The sequence below is a fragment of the Sparus aurata genome, chromosome 12 (genome assembly GCF_900880675.1).
Source record: "Sparus aurata chromosome 12, fSpaAur1.1, whole genome shotgun sequence".
In the NCBI taxonomy this organism is placed as follows: domain Eukaryota; kingdom Metazoa; phylum Chordata; class Actinopteri; order Spariformes; family Sparidae; genus Sparus; species Sparus aurata.
The window spans coordinates 14,384,230-14,410,989 of NC_044198.1; the positions used below are offsets into that span (position 1 = coordinate 14,384,230).

The 26,760-nt window shown below is 40.2% G+C and overlaps 1 protein-coding gene across 3 annotated transcripts in view; it reads left to right on the forward strand.

Moving 5' to 3' along the window:
- The window catches only part of nnt (nicotinamide nucleotide transhydrogenase), a 32,223-nt gene extending 7,411 nt beyond the window's left edge, over positions 1-24,812 (forward strand). For 2 of the 3 annotated variants that reach the window (XM_030435307.1, XM_030435309.1), the window contains exons 4-22: positions 27-244; positions 726-813; positions 913-1,001; positions 1,169-1,356; positions 1,639-1,772; positions 1,870-2,061; positions 3,884-4,037; positions 5,103-5,264; positions 9,079-9,189; positions 13,265-13,410; positions 13,671-13,866; positions 14,420-14,653; positions 15,715-15,875; positions 16,611-16,790; positions 17,045-17,204; positions 19,232-19,313; positions 20,435-20,553; positions 21,355-21,470; positions 22,110-22,259. In XM_030435307.1, the coding sequence (XP_030291167.1) occupies positions 27-244; positions 726-813; positions 913-1,001; positions 1,169-1,356; positions 1,639-1,772; positions 1,870-2,061; positions 3,884-4,037; positions 5,103-5,264; positions 9,079-9,189; positions 13,265-13,410; positions 13,671-13,866; positions 14,420-14,653; positions 15,715-15,875; positions 16,611-16,790; positions 17,045-17,204; positions 19,232-19,313; positions 20,435-20,553; positions 21,355-21,470; positions 22,110-22,259 (2,880 nt within the window). Of the gene's footprint in view, positions 1-26; positions 245-725; positions 814-912; positions 1,002-1,168; positions 1,357-1,638; positions 1,773-1,869; positions 2,062-3,883; positions 4,038-5,102; positions 5,265-9,078; positions 9,190-13,264; positions 13,411-13,670; positions 13,867-14,419; positions 14,654-15,714; positions 15,876-16,610; positions 16,791-17,044; positions 17,205-19,231; positions 19,314-20,434; positions 20,554-21,354; positions 21,471-22,109 lie in introns of all 3 variants that reach the window. The other variant, XM_030435308.1, reaches the window with a different exon arrangement.
- Positions 24,813-26,760: the final 1,948 nt, after the last annotated feature.

Consider the following 26,760-nt stretch of genomic DNA (forward strand, 5'->3'; position numbering starts at 1 on the left):
TTTCAAAACAATTTCTCTGCTTCCAGGTCCGCGCTCCCGTTTTCAACCCTGATTTGGGTGTACACGAGGTGGACTTAATGAAGGACGCAGCCACTTTAATCAGCTTCATCTACCCGGCTCAGAATCCAGAGCTGATGGACTTGCTGTCCCAGAAGAAGGCAACTGTCCTGGCTATGGATCAGGTGCCCCGAGTCACCATTGCCCAGGGCTTTGATGCATTGAGCTCCATGGCAAACATTGCAGGGTATGTACAAGGGTACTTTTTAAATAACTTTTGCAATGTTGTGTTTTCAACATTGCTTTTGCTTTTTTTCTCACACGGTGATATCAGCTGTTATTTTCAGAAAAAGATGTCTTTCAGGTTTGTTCTTCAACATGACTACATCTTTAAGTCAGTGTAGCATTGACAATGTAAACACAACTTGTATTTGGTGTGAATGCTGGAGGCTAGGGCTATACTTTTACTTTTTTACAACTCATCACACTCGAGCAGGGCAATTTAGCTCTCAGACATTCATCTCTCCCTTTGTCCCTTTCCCATATTTTTCTAGCTGTTCATGATCTTTTCAACTACAATCTACACATACATATTTTGAGACAGGAACTCCATTCATAGCTCATAATGTTCTGAATCTTCATCATCATTCGTTAATATCATATCAAAACTGACTGACTCTTACGTTTTTGTATCATTCCCTGTGTTACATTCCTTTCCCCCATTTCAGGTACAAGGCTGTTGTGCTGGCAGCGAACAGCTTTGGTCGTTTTTTCACTGGACAAATCACAGCAGCCGGGAAAGTGCCACCTGCAAAGGTGTGTAGTATGAGTGTGTGTGTGTTTTTTGTTAAAGTTTTCATGTGTGTATGCCAGGTTTAACATGTTTTAATTTCCGTTTCATATGTATGTGAATAGGTTTTGATCATTGGAGGTGGTGTGGCTGGATTGGCAGCAGCTGGTTCTGCCAGGGCCATGGGAGCCATTGTCAGAGGATTTGATACCAGGTTTGTTTTTGATATTATAATGTGCGTCTGAATTGTGAATGAAATTAATCCTGGCTTTGAAAGATTGATAAACACAGACACTAATGAGGTATTCAAAAGTTGTCTCGTTCTGTCAGAGATATTTTCCTTCTGCCTGACTGAGAAATCACCTCTCCTTCCTCTCGCAGAGCTGCTGCTTTGGAGCAGTTTAAATCTTTGGGCGCAGAGCCACTAGAGGTAAACCTTAAGGAGTCGGGAGAGGGCCAGGGAGGCTACGCCAAGGAAATGTCAAAGGAGTTCATAGAGGAGGAGATGAAGCTGTTTGCCAGGCAGTGTCAGGATGTGGACATTGTCATCAGCACTGCTCTTATCCCTGGTATGCACAGAAACACAGACCTGTGCATAATGTACACACAGGCTGTATATGTGGAAAATCACAACATGAGACATGCATTCTGGGCAGGCAGACAACAAACATAGAAATGAAAAGGACAAGTTCTGGTAAATAATTTTACCAGAATGTACCAGAACATGTTTTACAGCAGCTTCAGATTTGATTCATTGCTCTGTTTTTTTAGGTTTTGTACATTGTATGTCCATGCACAGCAGCTGTCATGTTTAAGTTTTAGTTTAAAGGTCTGTCACTGTCACATTGTAGGCAGGCGGGCACCCATCCTGATCACCAAACCCATGATAGAGAGCATGAAGGACGGGTCAGTGGTGGTGGACTTGGCTGCAGAGGCTGGAGGAAACATTGAGACCACAGTACCTGGAGAGCTGTCAGTATACCAGGTCAGTGCACATACTGTTCATACATGCCATACCCAAACGTTACTCCCTTTCCAATTTATTGTAATATCACTAAACTTATCTGCCTTTTCCTCTTCAGGGAGTGACCCACATTGGCTACACAGACCTGCCCAGCCGTTTGCCAACACAGTCCAGCACTCTGTACTCTAATAACATCACTAAGTTGGTGCGGGCCATCAGCCCTGACAAGGACAACTTTTACCTCGATGTTAAGGACTCGTTTGATTACGGAACCATGGACCATGTTGTGAGGGGATCTATTGTGATGCAGGTATGAGGTCTCAGGTGGCCAGCAGCCCAACAAACACGCACATACTGAACAGTATGTGTACAGCTGAGGATCCAGAAAGTCATGTAGAACGACATTCAAAATGGGTGCAGGTCCCTTTCCCAGTCACTAGATGTCACCCTAAGGACACATTATCTTCTTACTCTGTCTATTTAGAGTATCTTTACTGTAGGCCTAAGGAGTAATACCCCTGCAATATCCAAAAATCTGTTACCTCAAAATAAAATGTCTTGCCTTGAGATTGTGCAAAATATATTATCTGTTATTTATTGGTAACATTCTAGCTACTTAATGGAACCAATGATACAAGGCCAATTTGGTTTAATGTCAACAAACACAATATTTACAAAAATTCAGGTAAAGTAGCTGGCTGTTGGTGACCCACCAAGAAACACGGAGGAGAAGACGAAGATAAGACAACAGGTTATGAGCTCATATTTAAAATGTGAAATGATCCTTATCAGCTAAAAATAAATCCATATCATACGACCCTAAAATATTTGTATTATAGAATATATATATATGTATGTATGTATGTATGTGTGTGTGTATGTATGTATGTGTGTATGTGTGTATGTGTGTATGTGTGTATATATATGTGTGTATATATATATGTGTGTATATATATGTGTGTATATATATGTGTGTATATATATGTGTGTATATATGTATATATATATATGTGTGTGTATATATATGTATATATATATGTATATATATATATATATATGTATATATGTATGTGTGTATGTGTATGTATGTTAATTATGTGTTTATGTATGTTAATTATGTGTGTATGTATGTTAATTATGTGTGTATATGTATGTAGAATTTAAGTTAACCCCTCAAGTGTCACTAATTTAATCATCTGGGACTTTAATTTAATAGACATAAATATCTCTCAGTGTTTTCTCCTCATTCTAATATCACAGTCTAAATGCAGATTTATGATTAGTGAATATGAGCTTGTTGAAAATGTTGGCCTGCTGATATTATTGGATACTTTTAGGTTGTCACAAATTAACTGGCAAATGAATTCGCTTGAATCGCATAGAAATCCTGAACTATCAGTCTCTTTTTTTGTTCTTGTTTCTTGAGCTGTGATTACATCTTCTGCATTGAGTTTTTTTTTTTTATATGGATATGAATGAATATGGATATTAGTTCTGTAGTATTGGTCAGACTTTGATGTCAATTATAGAAGCAAAGCATCATTAGTGAGTGTGCAAGGAGTTATTAGTATCTAGGAGATGATCAGTATCTTTGTTTTTATTCAATAAGGTGGAACTACATTATTTAGTCTTGAGTAATAGATCCTTGTCATGTTCTGGGGTGATTATTTTTACAATATTCAATCTCAGCCAAGCTGTGTTCATTTGTTGAAGTAAACAAATAGTGATTGGACTGATATCCGATTGCAGTAATGGTCAGACATCTCATAAATGACGCTGAAACAAGAGATCTTACTTACTGTACCTTCTGATCATTAGTTTACTTTGATCTTGACAGCATCGTCTAATGTTTCACAGCAGAGGTCACTGTACACCATCAGGCAATGAGATCAGGGAATAAAGTCAGAGATCAAATCAGCTCCTAATAAGTGTCATTTGATATTCTTGATCTAACTGACAATTACTCTCATTTCCACCACATTTAGCAGCCGTTCCTCTCTTCTCTGTGAGGTGCAGATAACCACAAGCTCAGCAGTTCGAATGATGGCTAGGAAAGATTGATTTAAAGTGTTTGTTCTGTTTTTTTCCATCCATCTCACCCTTCACATGATACCATTCTCTGTCCCCTCCAGGGTGGAAAGAACCTGTTCCCTGCTCCTCAGCCCAACAATGTGCCCGTTGCAGCTCCTCCTAAATCAAAGTCTGTCCAGGAACTGGCGAAGGAGAAGGCTTCCCAGGTGTCCCCCTTCAAGGCTACACTCACCACTGCTAGCTTGTACACTGGAGGTTAGTTGTTGAGGTTGAGGCCATTTAAAATCAGATTTTCTGGTTATGGAGAAAAACCAGGAAGCTGCTTTAGTTGTGAAATGTGCCCTTTATTGACATTCATTTTCCACATTAGTTGTGAAGGGTGGTTGAGGTCTGCCATAAGGTGAAGGACAGGTTAATGATCAGCTTTTCAGGTCGCGGGAATGTGCACAGGAGGCGAGAAGTGACACACACACAGACACCCTGTTAGCGTCAGGAAGTGTGCATTGTAAAGACCATGTCACGCTGAGTTGGGTGTTTTGAAGTAGTGCTTGAGCGAGTGGTTCCCATGGTGCGACACAGCGCTGTGTGTGAGTGCACCACACGCAGTTAATGTGGTTCACACATTGTTTAGGTGCGCCAGTAGTTCCCAACTTAACACTACCACACAGCAAGAAGTTGCTTTGACTTTGTTACATGATTATTAGCATGGCATGTAATGTTGTTTTTTAAGATAATTTTAGATGGACTGTTATTGACGAAGACACCTTTTTTGTTCCAGCAGTTTGTCTGGAAAAGACCGTTTGATACATGCCACCAGTCCTGCAAATGTAACCAGACAAATTGCTCTTTGACTGCTAACTATGCCTGCTACAGGAAATAAGGACAACATGGGTGGCCTAGCACCTACCACATCTTGCAGTCAACCAAGTGAACAGAGACTTGGGGCAATCTAAAGAATACAGGGTGGAATAAAATGAAGAAAAACACATTTCGTTGCTTTGTTTTTTTTTTTAAATCTGACTTTTCTCAGTGAAATATTTAGTTTTATGTCAGCTCTTCATCTTAAATACTCACAATTTATTGGCAGATTCAAACTAGGCCAAGGGGTTACAAGCAGATGTTACCTTCTGTGTTATGAGGTCATAAGCTATAAAGGTTGGAGACCTATGTATTGGAATAACAAATACTGGTACTAAATGTACTCTACAATAAATACTGATTATCTCAAATACAGGTTATTTAAACAGTATTGTAAAAGCTCTCTAGTTGTAGCAATAGCTTGGTTTCTTTCTGTAACTCTATTTCTCTCTCTGTTTTCAGGCTCCGCCACCCTGCTGGGTCTGGGACTGTGCGCTCCTAACGCCGCCTTCACCCAGATCGTCACCACCTTTGGTCTGGCTGGCATCGTGGGATACCACACAGTGTGGGGAGTCACTCCCGCACTGCACTCTCCACTCATGTCTGTCACCAACGCCATCTCAGGTTAGTTGTGTTGAGTGCGTCTTCTATGGTTAGAAAGTTCATCCTTTTTTTCAGCGATTGCGCATGAATGCATCATTCTGAAGAGAGGGCCCAATGTTATGTTTTCCTTTCAGTATAATGCATTCCTCATGCACAAGGTAGTGTGGAACAATGTATGCTACATCAAGATACACTGTCTTTATAACAATACATATGATATTTTTTTAATACATCATCACTCGCAATTGCATTTTTTTGTGCTGGCTAAATTTGTATATATACATCTGGATTAACTGCAATATGACCAGTTTCTGCACTTCAGATAGATTTGGACCGTTTGTTGATTGCACTTGAGATTAGATCGGTGATAACACATTAGAACAAGAGCCCTACCAATGCACTTTTTCGGGAGCAATACAAAAAATAGGGAGTAAAAACTAGGCAGGATATTTTATACTGAACAAAAAACCTTGTTGTCCATAATGTTCACTGAACAACATACAAAGCCATAGTTTCCGGTCGGGATCAAATTAAACCATCATATCACATCATCACATCAAGGACACAACAACTTATACTATTACATTTTGCATGCTGCACATGATGGAAGAGAATGCCACGTAATTGTCACACAGAAACATTAAAACAGCACAACATGAAACAGGCAGAAGTAATATTATAACAAAACGGCATTAAATTCATAGTGCACTCAGAAAGCATCAAAATAAAATGCGAATGCAAAATAAAGACCTAGTTAAAGGATCAAAACACATCAGTCCTGCATGTCTGTGTCCAAATACAAACTTTGAAGATTGTGTCCTTATTGTCGGCTGGCGTTTAACACAGAGGGGTTAAGAGGTTAGAGAGGTAAGTGCATGTGTGTGTTCTCATGGCTTTGATCCCTCTGGGATAGGAAGTAACACACCGTCAGTGATCTTTGAGGGTCAGGGAAGTCCATGGGAAGGCTAATTTACTCTTGCACACAGTGGAGCCCAGCAGTGTAACAACTGAGATGGACAGTTTTCACTTCCTTTTAAAAACTTTATTACTAACACCTAGGCCCTATTTTCCAGTCCCATCTTTACACCATTTTTGTTGATCCGCTTGCTCTGTGCGTTCTTTTGTCTTCTTGAATTTTACTGTCTGCAAGCTAAAATTTGACAAATTTCATTAATGAATGCAATTTTAAAAAGTTCATATTTTTTAACAGGATCAGTCTAAAAGGCACAAGTTTAGGAAAAATCATAGAGCTTAGTAGAATTTGAGACAACAAATTTAAAAAGAAAGAAAATGAATACACGTTTAAGTTCATTTGAAGGTTTTCCTTTCTTCCCTCCATCAGTCACCCTCTCCTTTGCTGTCCCTGTTCAGGTATTTTCCCTTCATATTTGGCCTTTATTACCCCTTTTTTTTTTTTTTTTTTTTTCTGCCACTGACTGCGGTTATGGAAACAGTGAGACCAACAGAATTCTGTTGTTGTTGTGCCAGGCGTTGTAAAGTCACACAATCACTCAGACATTAGGGAATCATATTGGAATTTAGGGTTTGAGTGAAGGACAGACATTATAGTGTTACAAGCACTGGTGACTCTGACTGGTGGGTCATCCAGTGGCTTTATACCTGCTGTCTGATAGAAATGCTTTAATCTACTTGAGAGCACTGATTCACAGTCACAGTCCGCCTGTAGCCTGGTGGCTGATATTTGTTACAGAGACACAGCAACAGGACATTGGCCCACCTAGTAAATATCTATGTGTCATAGTCGGTGTGTGTGTGTGTGTCCACTGATGCCTGCTAGCTTTCTTTCTGGCTAATATCTTAGCTGTGGTGGCCTGGCTTTGCCTTTGATCACCTTAATGGTGTAACTATACCTTCTTTGGTTCAAGTAGCTTTCAAAAAATTAAGATTGCAATATTAAGGAGGATACACCAATTATTTAAAAGTGTCAGATCCACACCTATTTAATTAATGTTTAGGTAAATGTAAGTGTCTGGCATGGTATGGGAGACTTCCAATTCCGATTACATTACTCTTTAATTGAAGAATTTTATCCTTTTCAGTAAAATTAATCTACTTATTATGTAGCAAAAAGAGGCCAAATACAAAAGCAACATGAAAGTCTCATTGATTCAGATCTATCTCTGTGTCCAACAGAGCAAAGCACTTTTCTGCTGTACTCCAAGTCTTCAACATCAACATAAGGACTGACTTATGGACATCAGTTGCAACTTATTGGTTGGTTATAACGAAAAAGACAGAAAACCATCCAGATGAAAGTTAAGGTAGACTGGTGTCCACTGGTTTAATGCACTGACCAAGATGCCCTTACAAAAATTAAGGAATTCCAGTGACAGTTATTAGGATAAAGCTGATATTCGGCCAGAGATGTTGGGTCAGGGGAGGTCATGTTTGGTTTTTAAACAGAACTGAGTTGAAATTTATGAGAGCGTTTACAGATGTTTCAAATCTTTTACAAAAAATGCATTTACAAACAGGTTGCTAGTTACTAAATAAAGAAAACTAAAATTTGGGGTGAGTCAATAAACAGCGAATGTATTTAAAAGTGTCTGTGCCAACTTGGTAATACGAGCAAACCATGGTTCATAGTCAGGGGAAGAAAATGGCTGATAAGTACCATCCCAACACAATTTCAGGTGTTTTCATGCCAGAAACTAAATTACAAATGTTGGTAAAGCTTGATATCCCGGTGAATTCCTTCCTTTGTATATGCTCATGAGAATAATTGCCCGTGATTCCTGCTGGTTTTGCCTTATTAGTCACAGTGGAAATTTTAAATTAGCTTCTATTTACATAGTTGAAGTGGTGAAATGATTTTTGGCAGCATTCTGAAACTTCCTTTGTTTATGAGCTGTTCTCGAGCTGTTATTACACACATGATTATAAAGCTGACTTTGTTGGGGGGGAAAGGGACTAGTGAGAGAAGGTCAAACTTGTTTGCCCAATTTGAAAATTCAGTGCAACACTATTGATTTTAAGCATAAAACGCATTGACTCTCTCTACCTTGTAGTGTTGTGTGACTGCAGGCTTCTTGGGTGCTTTGTATTACATGTTGGTGCATCAAAGCAGTTGCCTATATTGGTTACTGTTAACTGTACACAAATGCATAACTATAATGTAAAAACAACTGCTAAATTTTGGGAGGTTAGACGTCCTTTCTAAAGTCCTCTAAAGCAGAGAGGCTGGTACCATGCTGCTACGACAAACTGATGCATTGTACAAGGAAAGACATAACTTCATGATTTGCATTTAATGTAGAATTTACAAGAAGCCATTAGTAGCCATTTTGAATTTGTTGTAGCTGTTTGGCAAAATTTGTTAAGTTTCCATATCACTCAACAACTCTTAGAATCAGGCGATTTGTTAAGGGAGTCTGGAGATGTTGCTGTAACTACTTTGATGTTTTAGTTGAAACGGACAGTTGTGACAAAGAGTCCAAATGTGGTCTAGTGGTCAGATCTCAAATGCATCCTCAATGTGTCTTGGGGGTGTCCACACCTGTATTTAGATCTGTCCACTTTCACAGTACGTATGTTGACACAAAGTGTGAACAGCCTCTTACTGCCTGTAAGTCATTATAGGGCTGATGCTATCAAGGTTTCCTGAGCCTCTTTTAGTAAACACACACTCCCTCTGTTTCTCTCTCCTCTTTTTTTATTTTTATCTCCATATCTTTCTATTTCTTTTTCCAATCTGGTGAGCAAACTGAGTATTCTGAGTTAAAGAAGACAACTACAAAATGTGCATTCTGTTGTCATGTTTTCAATGTATAATGAATTACGAAAGTGGAGGTAGTAAGATATCCCTGTCGTGCAGGTCTGACGGCTGTGGGTGGTCTGTCCCTGATGGGAGGTGGCTATACCCCAAACAATACTGCTGAGACACTGGCTCTGCTGGCTGCCTTCATCTCCTCGGTCAACATCGCTGGTGAGTCACCTGCACATAGACACCTCACAGTGATCCCTGCCAGTTACAGCAACCTTTAGCCAATGAAATATCACTTGGGCTGAAGATTGAAGTGTTTTATATTGATTGTACAATAACAAACTCCCGAAGCCCAAGTTTTGCAGCTGCCCTGTCTAACCCACCTGCTCACACCCACAGACCACACACATTCCCTCCTGCTGTTGGCCTAAATAATTCCTATTAAGATGACAAAGTGTTCCCAGAGCCATTACAATACTCATCACTCTGTAATAGTCCTGGGAAACAGAGTGTTCCTCCAGCGCCAAGCCATGAATTTGTTTTAATTTCTCCTATTAGCTCACAGCTACACACCAGGGGAGACTTTGATGCAAGTAAAATAACCGTCCACTTGCACATTTGAGCAGTTCAGCCTGTTTGTTAAAAATGCACCCAAAGCTTCTTTGATTTTTATGTGCCACAAGGTTTTGAAGTTCAAGACGTGGCTGTGAATCCTGCCACAAATCTTCGGCCCTCTAGGCTCCGTGGCGTTGCAAACCCCCTATTAGTCTTTCAGATTTCCCTAAACGAAAGCATGCTAAAATACCACAGCCCTTTAGGCATACCTAGTTTCTTACCGGTTGTTTAATTTCATTTTTGATGTTCTCCATGGGTTCGGTTCCACACGCACATTTTTAAGCGGTTTACCACATCACCCATAAACCCCTGGGAAGAGAAATATTCATTCCATGGAAAGGGTCAAAACACAATAGTGAAATTTAGCTCCAATAAAACCGACCCTGGCATTTTTCAGTTTGTGTGTCTGTTTGGAGGAACAGGTCCCTAGGCGAAGCTTCTTGTTTCCTCCTTGTCTTCACGGTCTGTTGAATATCTTGAGCTTAATATGTTCAGTTTCTCACAATCCAAAAACTTAGTGTGCAACGAGGTCGGATCCAATTCCATGTTTTTCTGTTATTGCATGTTTTGGTTTTTTTGTTTGCTCCAGCATGTAAATCACATGTCCTGTGCTCTACTTTGGGAAGAAAATCCAAAATTAATTGTATATTTTTGGATTCCATTATTGCACCCACTAATGGTGCATAAAAAGCCACTAGTTCCTGTCTTAGTAGATTGAAAAGGTCTTTTCTTGTAACTAACCAAGTCATTTCATATAACATATTTAAACTGCTACCAATCAAACATGGTCTGGCTGCATTGCTAGTCAGTCTGCAGACTAGACAGGTAATCAGCTAGTCAGCAGTAGCACACTGAATAGCTTCAATGCTTTTTCTCTGTGTTTTCGCCTTCCATACAAATGTAAACAGCATATTAGGTCACTGAAAAAGGAACTTTTGGAAAACTCCTTGTAGGACTAATTGTTTAGCTTTGTTCACAGCATTTTCTGTTGCTAATCAACCATAATAAAATACAGTCTCCTTCCTGTTTACTATTGCACATGCATGCCCTATGTACGTAAATGGCCATGTGATATTTGTTTTTACCATGTTACCAAAAATACCTGTGTCGTGTAGAATAGGCCTAACCCATCTCACAACTCATGTCTCAACCTATCCAACCCAAACAGTGAAGTCAATGAGTAACAGCCAATTGGAGGCAGAGTAGGACAGGTTAAAGGAGAACTTCGGTCGATTTAAACATGCAGCTTCATTGCTCAAGCTACCCTTGACTTGCCAGTACCAAAGACGCGAACACATTTGGTCCAACCATTACAGAGCTCCGTGAACGCAGATTTAGCATTGAACGCTAACAGCATGGGGTCAGAACTTTACACTGTGTTTTAAGCGTCTTAACATGCTCCACATCTCACACCAAAAGTTATGCAACATCAGCAGACACCTTACAACACAGCACTGTAGCGTGTATGACTCAAAATGAATAAAAAAAGTAGTTAAAACAGTGTGTTTGTGCAAGCAGCCACTTACCTGTTTGTTGACATCCGCGTCTTCCGGTAGCTAGACCAAACTAGTCAATCCGTCGAGCGTGTGCTTACTCCCTAACTGGCGGAGACGGAAACATATTCTAGCATTTTCGTGTTTCTGTCCATAATGTACATGTCCATGTTACAGCCTGTCATGAGCCATGAGCCATACAATAGCCTGTTAAAGGAGAACTTTGGTCGATTTAAACATGCAGCTTCATTGCTCAAGCTACCCTTGACTTGCCAGTACCGAAGACGCAAACACATTTGGTCCAACCATTAAAGAGCTCCGTGAACGGAGATTTAGCTTTACAGCTAAAAGCATGGGGTCAGAACTTTACACTGTGTTTTAAGCGTCTTAACATGCTCCTCATCTCACACCAAAAGTTATGCAACATCAGCAGACACCTTGCAACACAGCACTGTAGCGTGTATGACTCAAAATGAATAAAAAAGTAGTTAAAACAGTGTGTTTGTGCAAGCAGCCACTTACCTGTTTGTTGACATCCGCGTCTTCCGGTAGCTAGACCAAACTAGTCGATCCGTCAAGCGTGTGCTTACTCCCTCACTGGCGGAGACGGAAACATATTCCAGCATTTTCGTGTTTCTGTTCATAATGTATATGTCCATGTTACAGCCTGTCCTGAGCAATGAGCCTTACAATAGCCTGTTAAGCCTGTTGAGCGCACGCTTGTTTGTAGCTCCTTGCACAAACACACTGTTTTAACTACTTTTTTATTCATTTTGAGTCATACACGCTACAGTGCTGTGTTGTAAGGTGTCTGCTGATGTTGCATAACTTTTGGTGTGAGATGTGGAGCATGTTAAGACGCTTAAAACACTGTGTAAAGTTCTGACCCCATGCTGTTAGCAGTAAAGCTAAATCTCCGTTCACAGAGCTCTGTAATGGTTGGACCAAATGTGATCGCGTCTTCGGTACTGGCAAGTCAAGGGTAGCTTGAGCAATGAAGCTGCATGTTTAAATCGACCGAAGTTCTCCTTTAAGCCTGTTAAGTGCAAACTCGGTGGATATACTAGTTTGGTCTAGCTACCGGAAGACGCGGATGTCAACAAACCGGTAAATAGCTGCTTGCACAAACACACTGTTTTAACTACTTTTTTATTCAGTTTGAGTCATACACGCTACAGTGCTGTGTGCTAAGGTGTCTGCTGATGTTGCATAACTTTTGGTGTGAGATCTGGAGCATGTTAAGACGCTTAAAACACCGTGTAAAGTTCTGACCCCATGCTCTTAGCTGTCAATGCTAAATCTCCGTTCACGGAGCTCTGTAATGGCTGGACCAAATGTGTTCGCGTCTTTGGTACTGGCAAGTCAAGGGTAGCTTGAGCAATGAAGCTGCATGTTTAAATCGACCGAAGTTCTCCTTTAAGACTTAAGCATGAGTGTCACAGACTGATATAATATACATCCTTGGTCACAGAGCTGTTATTATAGGCTTTAACATATTCAGGGTAAAAAAAAAGAGACAAAAGAAATGAGAGGATACTGGCGTTGTGTGAATACAACAACATTCTTTTGTATTAATATATTGACTCAGGTTGTTCTGCAATATTATTATTATTATTATTATTATTATTATTATTATTATTATTATTATTATTATTATTATTATTATTATTATTATTATTATTATATGTTTTAACAGTCTGTGTCTAAAAAAATACATGATCTGGAAAGAAACAGGTGCTAGCCTCTGATTCACCCTCGTATGTATGGTTGTGCACATGTGTGCACGTGGCTACAATCATGCCAGAGGGGAAAAAGGGAGACACACACTCAGTAATGTGATCTCCTCCTGTAAAGCAGTGAGACACCGTCTGGTCCTGCTTTGACACTTTTGAGGTTTTCTACTTGAAATATTTACACTGACATGAAGTAGACCTATTAAATTCATAACATTGGTTATTGGGTTTGGCAACTGTTTTTAGCTATTGGCCTAAAAAAACACCTGTCATCTAAATATAGATATTTTCCATGTATTTCAGATGCCTCAGATGCCTCAGCCACCTACCTTTTACTCTCTTCTGCTCTCTTGCACCTTTTATCATGTTTTTTTTGTATACTAATAAAGAAACTTTTAACCCAAACTTTTTTGCTACTGATAGTACAGGTGTACTCACTTTCTCTGTCTCACCCAGGTGGTTTCCTTGTGACGAAGAAGATGTTGGACATGTTCAAGCGTCCCACTGATCCTCCAGAGTATAATTACCTTTATCTGCTTCCTAGTGGGGTCTTTGTGGGAGGCTACGCTGCTGCTCTGCAGGCTGGATACCACATTGAACAGGTGTGAGAGGATGTTTATAAAGCGCCCATAGTTCAAGATTATATTTGTGGTTTCCTACCAAAACTTTCCATCAGAAATGGTGCAGAACAGCCCACGACTTTCATAAAAGTCAGCTAATCATCCACTAAATGTATTCTTTGTTTGCCCAGATGTTGTGCAAGAGCTTCCAAGTAAATCATTTGGTCTTATTTCTCATCCTGTGGTCCCTCAGTTCTTGTCCATAACCCCATTTTTTCCGTTCTGTCTCTTTCTCTCATCAGATGATGTACTTGGGCTCTGGCCTGTTCTGTGTCGGTGCCCTGGCTGGCCTTTCCAACCAGAAAACAGCCCGTCTGGGTAATACTTTGGGTATGATGGGAGTCACTGGGGGCATTGTTGCTACTCTGGGTGCCCTGAATCCGAGCCCTGAGCTCCTGGCACAGATGAGCGCCGCCATGGCTGTAGGTGGCACTGCTGGTAAGTCGGTGAAAAATGTGTTGCAGCCGATGTGAATTAATAGACGTGCTTTTTGCATTATTTGTGTGTGTGTGTGCATGGATTCTAAGCTTGGTAAGATTTAGCAGCAGGTGTGCAGAACACAGACTTTGTGATGTTTTCATCAAACGCAGCATGACTAATTCCCCGCCAGACCCAGGAGGTCGGTTGAAATGGTCAGCATCATGTATTACTCACCTTCTCGCGCTCGTGCGGGGCAGTTTGATCATTTAAATGCTAATTGTTCCAGTAACAAAGCCGAATTCCAGACTAAACTATCCACACAGATGATAGCGCTCATTTCCAGATACAGTAACGTTGCAAAACTTCCTTCAGTGCACACCCACAAAGTTTAGACACACTCACAAACATGGAATTTTCCCAAACAGGCCTCATCAGCAGCACCTGGATCCTCAGAAGACCTACTTCCCAGCATTGTGTGTGCACATGCTTGTAATTTGCATGTTATTTGTGCACAGGTCCTTCAGGGCCATTGCACTTTATTTATTTGTTATCTCCTAACTCTTTTCTTTAGGCCTGGCCATCGCTAAGAGAATCCAGATCACTGACTTGCCACAGCTGGTGGCTGCCTTCCACAGCTTGGTGGGTCTGGCTGCTGTGCTCACCTGCGTGGCCGAATATATGGTCGAGTACCCCCACTTCGCCACCGACCCTGCGGCCAACCTTACCAAGATTGTCGCGTACATCGGCACCTACATTGGTGGAATCACTTTCAGCGGCTCTTTGGTGGCATATGGCAAACTGCAAGGTGAAGCAAAGTCGTAGACGCTTATTATTCCTCCCAGTATGCTGATGTACAGACAGAACTTGAATCGATGCTGTCATAGTATTATGAAGGACATTCACCACACAGCTGATGGTGGTAGAGACAGGTAGAGAAACAGATAGTAGAAAACTGCAAACAACAACATATAATTATTATTATCTAATTATAATTCTGTAACCCACTGTGTGTTTGATATTTGAGTCTTTATAGTGTCAGTTGTAGTTTGAATGTAACGTGGTACACTTACTCATTTTTTAGGTACTTGTACTAAACTTGAGAATTTCCATTTTCTGCTTCCACTTCACTACATTTTGGCAAATATTGTACTTTTACTCTACTATATTTATTTGGTAACTTTAGCCACTAGTTATTGTGCAGATAGCATGTGGCATCATAGCTGAAGTAGCCGTTTTTTAAATTGTACTTTTGATGCATGTTATATTAGATACTCTTAATACTTTTACTCATATTAGCATTAAAGCATTATTAGCATTCAAAATTGAAGCAGGATGAAACGGCAAGACCTGCTTTTACATTTTGTTCTGTACACAGCAAACAAAAAAATAATCCTATATTAGTGATAAAGGAAAGATAATGTTTTTGTGGATGTGGATCATGAAAACGGGATTGAACTTATCTTTAAGGTTTCTGCAGATAGATGTCAGTTTGGCAGTTCTCTAGTTGTCAACAAGAGAAGGTCTGATGCTTCATACCCACTTCTGCCTGCTGCGAAGAGGGAAGAGAGGGGGGAAAGAAGGGTTCATCAGGTTCATGTGCTGGCACCAGTCCTGGGCAGCCTCACTGTACTTTCCATATATGCTGCAAGCGTTTCACAAGGCCAAATTATGCATGAACGTGACATTCAATTAGTGACAAATCTCAAGCGGTGACTGCTGAAATATGAGAGATGCTGAATTTAATAGTTAAACAAGTTTTTTTTGTACTGTTTTGATTTGTATCTCTCTTAGACAAGTTCACAACTGAATGATAAATTAATACATATGTTTATTTGAAGTTTCTCTCTAACTCCTCTCTCCATCCAGGTGTTCTGAACAGCTCTCCCCTGACGCTCCCTGGTCGTCATGCTCTGAACGCCACTCTTATGGCAGCCAGTGTTGGTGGGATGATTCCCTATATGCTGGATCCCAGTTACACCACAGGCATCACCTGTCTCGGATCTGTCTCTGCTCTGTCCGCTGTCATGGTAAGGCTGTGTGTATTTCTTGGGTCTGCTTTTGTGCTTTGGATCCAGCCAAAAAGACAAAAAATGAATATGGGTTAGAATCAGGTGAATCCAGGCAGAGAGCACACTAACGTAATTACTGTCAAAATAAGACATTTCTACTCTGACGTGTTGCAACTTCAGCATTTTTTGTGTTGCTGGGAAAATCAGCAGGTGGACTCAGTCCAAGAGAAAACATTTCCAGTGCATCCCTAGAGAAGGGAGATGAATATCATTTCATTTACAGTTATAAATGAATTGGTCTGTAATCAGTCTCTAGAGCACAGTATAATGTATCATCTACTGTGCGTGTGTGTGTACGTTCAATTGCACACGGTCTCAGAAATGAAACTACAGTATTTCAACGAGTGCAACCCGATGATGTACACCTGTGTGCCTTGAAAGAAAGTCAACACACACCCCTGGACATTGCTGCTGCTTTGACTACAGTTGGCCGTTGTTGAACAGAAAGTGTACAGATGATGGAAGGACAGAGAACGAGTCGATTTGATTGTGAAAAATGTGAGTGGAGCTGGGTGAAGTTTTCTCTTTAGCGAGGTTCAACAAGTGCACCACAAAGCATGATGGCTCCAGTTATGGAGGTATAATTTATAAATACTACATTTTCTTTTCTTATCCTTTACATATCTCTTCCTCTTCTGCTGCTATATATGCTTGCTGATATTCTGATTAATTTTTCTTCTTCTATCCTTTCAGGGTGTAACCTTGACAGCAGCCATCGGAGGTGCTGACATGCCGGTGGTTATCACCGTGCTGAACAGTTACTCCGGCTGGGCGCTCTGTGCTGAGGGCTTCCTGCTCAACAACAACCTGCTGACCATCGTTGGAGCTCTCATCGGGTCATCTGGAGCAATCCTGTCATATATTATGTGTGTGGTGAGTCTCCGTTTGAAGAATTCCAATTTTAGATAAATCCTAAAGTCAAGCGTTTGATGTTTTTATATGGTTGTTCCTCTCTTGACCACCAGGAGGGACTCTAACTTTACCATAGCAGAGCAACTGTTCTGACTACAATTTTGAGGAAATATCCCATTCAAATTTCATCTCATTCAATTCAAATAAATGAGGTGAAAGCAAAAGGTAAAGCAACCATAAAAAGGAAATACACAATCCCTCTCTCCCCCTGTCAGGCCATGAATCGTTCTCTGGCCAACGTGATCTTGGGAGGCTACGGCACATCCTCCACTGGCACAGGAAAGCCCATGGAGATCACAGGCACACACACAGAGGTCAACGTGGATCAGACCGTCGACATGATTAAAGAGGCCCAAAATATAATCATCACTCCAGGTAAAACACACACAGCCCTACACACACTTCAGAGGTCTTGTATGTGAGTGGAAAAACATGGTACTTTGACTTTGCCAGTCTTTTTTTTTTCTAGCATTAGCAAAGTCTGTGTTCTGTTTATTTAACCTTCTCTTGACCCATGTTACATCACCATTTTGCTAGGCTAATTGACAAGTCATGGTAGAGTGGCCACACACGCACACACATACACACAGTCTTGGGTTTCTGTGTGGTCGTCAGTCCCTGGTAAATAGACATTCTACAGTGCAGCGTATATATGCAAGGTCAAGGGAAAATTAGATGGAATGAGGGTATGCTGGCTTTTTGTTGACAATTCAAGTACTACATTCAAAATTGGCTTCTAGTTCCTTTTTCGGGGTTAGAGCGTGGGGTCCAACCTTTGTTCCAACTTCATGCTGTTCTTCTTTTCACATGTTTTCAGTATAAAACTTTAAATACACCTCCCACTTGTACCATGACGAAGGTCCTCGGTGCCTTTGCCCTTAAATCATCGTCACTGTGTGGCCCAGTGACTTTTCTGTCCTCTTGCCAGACTGCGGTGAACTAGTCACAGTTCCTCTAAGTTGTTTTACTCACGTGGGTACAGGTAAACACAGACTAAAGGCACCCAGCCTGTAAATTGGTGATTCCAGTCACAGTGCTGAGTGCCTATATACAAAACCCAACTCTTCAGAGGAAAACCTCTGCAATTTACAAGAATTGCAAACTAAAAGTGGTCACATGATTGGGAAGAAGTGAAAAATAAGTGATCCATGGAGTAACATCCAATGTAGGTCAAAAATTTTTTTTTGCTTTTGTAAGACTAACACAAAAGCTGCAAAACAGGCCAAAGAAATGTTGAGTTGGAAGGAGTGGGAAAAATGAGAGAACGGAAATGAAAAATGATTATTTTTCTTTTTAGCCTTTTTCTCAAAATGGTCTACAAACAATACCACACCAAGACAAGACCAATAATAAAATGCCAGACATTTTTTGAAGAATCATAGGAAAACATAAACCAGTGAAATACGAGGAGCCGAATAAGTAGAAACACATTAAAACAGAACTTGTCAAAGTCAACTTATGAATATCCCAGGCTTTGAAGGTGAGACATGGCATCAGAAAGCCTCTAAACCAGGACATAATGATACACACTTGGACTTAATTTCATACAGGTTATCTTTTCCTAATTACATCAGTTTCAGAACATAATACCATAATGTATAATTCTTTACTCTAACCAGAGTAGTCATTAGTCGGACTGGCATTGTTACCCAGCTTCAGCTCTCAGTCGGTTCCCTTGTTTCCATTTTGGCCATTTTCCTTAATTGGAGCCGTCACAGTCACTTTGCCTGATTGACATCTGTGGAAACGGTAAAGACTCTGCCTGATAAACATAAGTGTTTTCCTGGCTTTGTCTGGCCCATCTGCACATAGTCTGGGTCCACTTGTTTTTCTTATAGGAGAAACTCCAGAGAGAATAGTGGAAGCACGAGGAATGAAAGAATTGTGATGACGGAGAGGGGAAAAAACAGTGAAAACCATTAAAATGTTGAGCTTCAAACCATGTTTTCAAGTGTTTCTTTTTGTTTTTTTCTGAGTTGAGTTTGAAACCATGTCATTTTGATTGGTGTGTTGTAACAAGACAATTTCTGACTGCTTGTTGTGACAAGGCTCGTAAACACCACTGGACCGTTTGACATGTGTTTGTGTGTGATGTGTGATAAAAATCAAGTGCCACACACCAGCATTATTAAACTTGAAAGAGGTCTGAGGTTTGGAGAAGAAAAAACATACTGCCTCAGCTGTCTACTAAAAGCAAAGTAACATTATTTACTATTCATTTGTAACCAAAATGTTTCATATTAAATCAATGAAAACAGGATTAAAAGCATCTATTTAGAGACATGAATGCAGCCATGAACAAGATGACAATTACATTTACAGAGAATCATTCATTTCTTCTTTTATACATTTTTATAAACAAATTCTATTCTTACCTGTTGTTGTTTTTAAATGTCTTGCAGGTTATGGACTCTGTGCTGCAAAGGCCCAGTACCCCATCGCTGAGCTGGTGAAAATGCTCCAAGAGGCTGGAAAATCAGTCAGGTAAAGAGACAATAAAACAAACTCATTTACATTAAGTTACATTAATTTAACTCTGAAAATGACTGATAGTTGAAAAAAGGTAGTACAACTCATTCATCAGTAGTTGGTATTAGAAATAATACTAAGGGATGGATATAGATGTACAAAGTATTTACTCATGTAGTTAGATATAGAAAGAGTAGGTGTTTGTTCATGTAGTTTAAGGAGGGAACAAAAGGAAACAATACAAGATGCAGAAAAGAGTTTTGGCTTTGATGACAAGAAGATGGGATAGGACGGGTAGGAAGTGACTTGTATGCAAGGAATGAATGCGAAAAGGGAAACGTGAAAGAGGAGAGGAAGGACAAGGTACAGCGGAAGCTTGTGTGTAATTGTCCTGCCTCAGTCGTTTGATCCTGGCTGTTGCAGCTGCTGCTACTTAGGGCATTTGTGCTTGATTAGAGGAAAGTGGGTGGTCAGAAAAAAAAAAAAAAAAACTCCTCCACCCTGATGTCTTTCTCTCATATTTTCTCTTTTTCTTTGTTTCATTATTCAAATGCATACTCCTTATTTGTCGCTTGTCGTCATGCTACTTATATCTGCCTGGGTTGACTGTATAGGATCATGTGAAGAGCAGAAACTGACTGTTTCAATCGGCAGCCACAGTCACTAATAGATCCCAGAACAGACTGCACTCTGTATCCTTACAACCTTGCCAAACAAATGAGAAATAAATCTTTAAAGGGTGGTCGGGCACATGGCAAAGTAATGGAGAGAGAGAGAGAGAGACAGACAGACAGAGTGAGACAGCCACCAGGATTCAGTGGCTGCTGTTAATTTTCTCCTGATAACATGACATGGCTAATTCATTTTGAGAACTATGTACACACATGCACACACTGGACAGTTAATTCATGGTGGAGGATTGCAGAAAGAAGTGTTTGTGTTGCCAGACTCTAATCATTAACGTCTATCAACTACACTTGTTCAAATTGTCAATCTTGTTTTCCATTTAATTTTACCCTCTTTCCCTTTTTCATGTCTCTCTGTTAATAAAGTGAGGTAATAGTTAATGGTGGTCAATAACCAGGTCTATAGAGGAGGGACTGTTCTAAAGGACTCATTAAATTTTGTTCCCACAGGTTTGGTATTCACCCGGTGGCTGGCCGTATGCCTGGTCAGCTCAATGTGCTGTTGGCTGAAGCTGGTGTCCCGTATGATATTGTCCTGGAAATGGAAGAGATTAACGATGACTTCCCTGGTAAGATCCAGACCTTTCTGCCTTATATACACTGTACCAATCGGGTAGCGGATCCTTCCAGGATTATTGTGACCCAATATGTTTGATTTAGCTGCTGTTTTTTCAAGGAATTTAGGAATTAGAATGGTTTGGAGAGTTGGATAAAAAGGTCATTCACTCTCATGTTTGTATGCTAAAAAATAAACTATAGCCAGTAGAACGTTAGCTTAGCATAAACTAAGATGATACATGTTAAAAAGTGAACTTTAGATATACTTGTAGGGAGACTGTTTCCGGACTTCAAGTCACTCATAACTGGCCGTTAGCTGTAACATCATATTAGCACACAAACATGAGAGTGGTATTAGTCTTCTTTTGCAAGACAATGATAAAATGTTTTTCCAAAAGTGTCAAACTATTCCACTGTCCACTATTCTAATGTGCCATTCAAACACAGAAACAGTTATTTCTTATTTGTGTGCCTGTAACATGGAAACCAGTACTTGTAGAAATATACAGCAACTGTTTTTCTGAAGATTTTTTTGTAAACCCTGAATCTATTCCATGTAGTTCTGTCACCTCTCAGCATGTTAACATTGCTACATTTGATTTGGCATGTTGTTGAAGTACTCAAATGATTGATGGCACTGTTGTTTCCAGGCTTGATGTGCGTGACAAAATAGGCTGTGAGTTGATAGACAAAAGATTGGATAAGATACAATGTCATTGAAACATAGGCAAACTTATAAAGCCTTAAAAACATGGACTCTGTCCCTCCTGGACATGTTTTCTTATTTTTATATTTGTGGTGTGTCCAATCAGAGACGGACCTGACCCTGGTGATCGGTGCCAATGACACAGTGAACTCAGCCGCCCAGGAGGATCCTAACTCTATCATTGCTGGTATGCCTGTGTTGGAGGTCTGGAAGTCTAAGCAGGTGAGACATCTGGTGCATAATGATAATGAGTTTGAAAGATTTTACAACAACTGGAGCACTTTTTATCGCTGAAGGTCCACACCCTTAGAAGGGCCTCCTCACACATAAAGAAATGCATAATGGCATCCATGGACACACACACGCATGCTCTCAGGCTTGCATACGTAGAGTTCCAGGTGCATTCCCATCCTGATCCCATTAGTAGGGACTCTGTCGCTGGTGGAATGACGACATTCAGATCATCCCACTGGCACAGCTCCGAGATCTGGGATTTATACAGCGCTCCCGCTAGTTTTCTCCCCCCGGGAAATCAAAGAAGACATTCTGCTTAACCACACACACTCATACAGACACATACAGGTGCACCGATGAAAAATACATGGAGAAAGGATCGCATAAAGGCTTTAAAAGTTAGTAGTCATACATAGGTGTCCAATAATGCATGCATGAGTCATGTGAGCAATTCATTGTCATTATTTCGGGTTATCTTTCTCTATCGGCAGTAAATTTCTGTTTTTTCTGACTTTACAATTCTCCAAAATTGTTTTAAAAAGCCTTTTCTGAAGTATTATCATCTGTATCGTCCAAATAGAGGTTTTGTGTGCACATAAATGTGACAGTATCTCCTCCCTTTTCTAGGTTGTTGTGATGAAGCGTTCCCTGGGTGTGGGCTACGCAGCTGTCGACAACCCCATCTTCTACAAGCCCAACACTGCTATGTTGCTAGGCGACGCCAAGAAGACCTGCGACGCCCTGCAAGCCAAGGTCCGCGAGGGCGAGAGCCAGTAAGAGTTGAGGCTCTGAGGCCAGCAGAGACCTCCGTTAAGAGCACACATGGAGGCAGAAGACAAAGAGTTAAAGATATTTCAGCATAAAGATCCTCTTTGTCCAATTGTGACACAGCCAATTGAGCAAAGATGATCACTTTTTGGCGCCCTTCCTCTCATCTATAGATAAAAGAAATGGCAATGTTAATGTAAAAAAAATACACATGTGCAGTAAGAGCCAAGCAGTGCAGATACTGTAGTTTTCTAATAGTACTCCCACCCCAATGTAATTGAGCACAGATTTGTTTTCTCTTTGACACGTCTTGTATTTCTAGATATGAAAGGAAGGGTAAGTCAGCCACACGCATATGTGGTCTGTAATCTGCAGAGCATCTGACAGTGTCGTCTTCATTGTAGACACTTATATAAATGTTAAAAAAACAACAACAATCAGAAGTGTAGATGCATTAAGATGTTAGGTATTTTAAAGCTCACTGTTACAACAATTTAGGAAATGGTCAATAGTTTAAAAAAAAACTATAGATGAATTGGAGTTAAAAAGGAACAAAAGCAGAGAAATATGAAGGTAAACCCACCAGAGAAAGGTATGAGAGACTTAAGTACTAATGTTTTTTCCAAACTGTAAGAACTGTTGTCTCCCCCTTTTTTCTTAAGAGTCTGCATTTATTATAGTAAGATTATTTGATGTTCCCTTTGATGGATCGATTTCCTCTAAATGCTGTTATAATACCTTATTTTTCTGTACAAGTTAAAAGAGAAAAAAAGCAAAATAGTGCAACATTTTTGTAAAGTTCCTTCAGTTCCAGTTTTCTACTGAATTGAGATTTTTGTATTCGGTCCCGTCAGTATGAGAATCCTAGAAAATGTCAGTGTGATTACATTTTAGAAGCCATAGCCTGTTATTGAAATCTAGTCACGCTATTTGCTTTTTTTTTTTCTCTTTTAACTTGAGTGTGTCTTGTGACCTCCGCCTTTGCCTCTAGTGCAGCAATCACACACGGATCCAAAAACAGATACCAATCCATTCAAACCTCGTCTATCAAGCCTTTAATGCAATAAACCAAATGTCTCTGAGCTTTTAAGTAAGGGACCACAGCTGTCCTGTTACGCGAGTACTCCTCCTACATAAAAACACTCTTGTTGCTCTGATAGCTGAATGGATTTTATGATGTTTTTGCACCAGGTGTGTCCCATCATCCTGTGTGGTTCTGATATTACAGTACATGTGATGCTTGCCGCCGGCCTTTATGGTAAAGAAGGGTATTTTTTTAAGTGAACGTGGCTCATCCACTCCAGTATGTGTGTCCTCATTATTGCTCTGGAGGGAAATGAAGGATCACCGTTTTGTAAAGTAGGGCCAGATGTTAAACTGACTGTTTTGTAAAGAATCTAAAGCAACAATGCAGTTAATTCATTTGTTGCCACATTTCAGAAAACATGATTTTTTCAACTTTTATTATCAAGTGCGCATTTCTAAATTGATATAGTCCTTTCTTAAAGCCCATCATTTGCCATGAACCTTAACTTGTGCCAAGACGTCCCCTTTTGCACTCAATCTGTATAGATTAAACGGCACAAATAAAGATTTGAGTGGTTGTTGTATAACCACATGAGTAATTCTTGAAAGATCATTGACATTATAGCAGTAGCTCCGACTCTACACCTGTCTTCACACAGCTGGCCCAACCAAACTTTAAACACCACAACGTCATGCCATCAACTTGTTTTGGCTAAGGTTGGTTTGCTGCCATCATTTTATTTCTTTACTTCCTCTGAGTGTTTATGGTCATGATACATTAAATGAATTGGTAATGAGTGTTGGTACACGGTTTGAGGAACAATACTTCATGAGGTGACAGGTCACCTTTGATATCTTTACCAGTAATAACCAAGTCAGTGCTGTAAGAAGTAAGTTATTGTTGTTTCATCCTGGGACCTGATTCGTTGACCATGACAACTATCCTACCTCTCCATAAAACAACCAATAACTTTCCATATGACCTCCATATGACCTTCATCTGACCAATCACCTGTAACGGACCAGTCATTTTCCACCCAACACACATAAATTCAGCCAGTCAGCGCTCATGTCTCATGTTTTGTTTTCATTGTGTTTTTAACTGTCAGACCTCAGTTAGCTGCTGGCTAGTTTATTGTAAGTTATGCAAGCAAAGAGCTGCAGATGTCATTACTGCTCATGACGGGTTATTGTTCATACATGTCAAGCAACCACAGTCTTTTGGGGCTATAAGAATGAGATGCCTGCTTAATATTGGTAGATTCTTGCCATTTTTTCTATTGTATAGGTATTGATCAAACTAAGAAAGATGGAAAATCTAGTTTTACAATAGCCAATATGCCCCCCTGTGCCCTTATTTTTTCTGTAAAGAAGCCATTTGTGCAGAGCAACAATGGGGGTTTGAAGTTGTATAATGTTTCAATGCACCGTGTAGGGAGATGAAATGTACTGTGAATGTCCCCCCCCCCCCCCCCCCCCCCCCTTTTGTTTTTATCATGGAACATTCTCATCTCTAATAAACCTGTATTTACACTAGATATTGCCTGAGGCTGTCATTCCTTCTTAAAGGATTCCCTATATGATGTGTTTTTCTGAACTTACCAACTTACCTTGCCTTTCCTGACTTTATCATTATATCCACATTAATGTTTGTTAATTAAAAATCCTATTGTGCTTGTGTATTTTGTTAAAATACTAATACTCATCACAACAAAATCGTTGCAATCTTGATATTGACGTATTAAGTAAAAAATATTTGTCTTTTCTGCCTAGACGTCGCATTTATGAAGTGCATTTGAGGTGATCGGAAAATAAAGAAATGTAGCGTTTAACGTGAGAAAGCCTAAAAATGTAATTTTAAGGCCATATTTCGCAGCCTTAGTAAACACTTTGCTAAGATGAGCTTTCGAAGCAAGATGGAGTTTAAAAGATGCCAATATATCAGGGACTTAAATTATCACCTCAAGGTCGTATCCCTCTTTGTACAAGTCTAATGCAGTTTACATCCATGTCAGTCCAGACTCGTATAATAGTAGTAGTGAAGACTTAGATGGAATTTATTAAGATATTTTAAATGTAGTCCGGAGTGAAATCAGAGTTCACTTCATCGTTATACTGATATGAATTATTCCAGTGAGAAACATGCACAGTTTAAAAACATGATCAAATGATCAATATTAATACAGCAGAAACAGATATATTAGCTTTTTATTACACGCATGCTTCTTCCTTTTTCTTCCCACAATGCAACAAAACAACTGCGTGACATCACTGAAGGCTATTTATCAGATTAGATTACATCTATGTTATTTTCACACATGCAGTATCAATGCCCAAGACCTGTAAACGCACTTTAATGTGTAAAATCAGATTTGATGAAATTCCTTAAAGGGTTTCCAGACCTATCGTTTTCATCGGGATCGGACAGACAGATGAACATAATGTCTCTGACAATGGCTATTTCTTGTGTGGGGTCATAAAAAGCAATTCTTTTTATGAAAGCCCCTAACCCTAAGTTTTCTGTAGGAACTGCTGTAGAGCACACATTTGCTGTTGTCACACTCAAAAGGTAATTAAACGCAGCTGAAGAGTGCAAGATACCAGCGTAAGTATTACATTGGATTGTTTGGCAAAAAGATACTAAAACATCAAGCCAGCTGGGAGGTGGTATCTGTTTACCATTCGGTAACCAGTGTCATGCAACAAGCAACTGTTCTACTGGTTGCACACACTGGTTGAGGTGATCCTCTGAAACCTCAAAATGTCCCTGCGCAACAGAATGAGATTGCATGCGTCCGTCATGAGGGTGGTGATAATGTATGAAATGTAAATATCAGTTCGTGCGACATTTTCACCTACAAGCTGCACTTGATTGCTATTCATCAGCGGAGAGAGAAACTGGAGGTACTTAGGAGGGGAGTGGTGCCTATAGAGATGGAGTAGATTAGACCAGAGATAGATTTATGAGGACAGGGATCGCATGTGTGCGCGATGAGGGTGGCTTCATCCTGTAACAAGTAGCACTCAGACTGGCTGTTATCTGCTCTCAGGCTGCAGGAGATCTGAGGAGAACTGTCACTCCCACAGCCCAGGCGAGATGTACAGATAGTGATAACAGAATGACAAATCAACATCATGTTGTAAAGCATCATCTCACGAAATTATTACCCATTGAATGTGAGCAGAAGTAAACTCATTTTCATCCACTTTTCCTCAAGCAGATCTTTATGTCTTGTGAAATTTGCACGTGGAGAGGTAAAGGTTGTGTGTGAGTTCATGGTGTGTGTGTGTGTGTGTGTGTGTGAGAGAGAGAGAAGGAGCGACAGCATGAAGGCCCATGGTCTGATAAGTGCTGAGGTGACAGCCGCCTCAGCTCAAGCTGGTGTATTGTCACACTGCCAGTATTTACACAGAGTGCTGAGGGATAGCCACCATGTTCCAGCCACAATAAGCCTCCATCCCTCCTCTCTACAGGGGGAGTCTT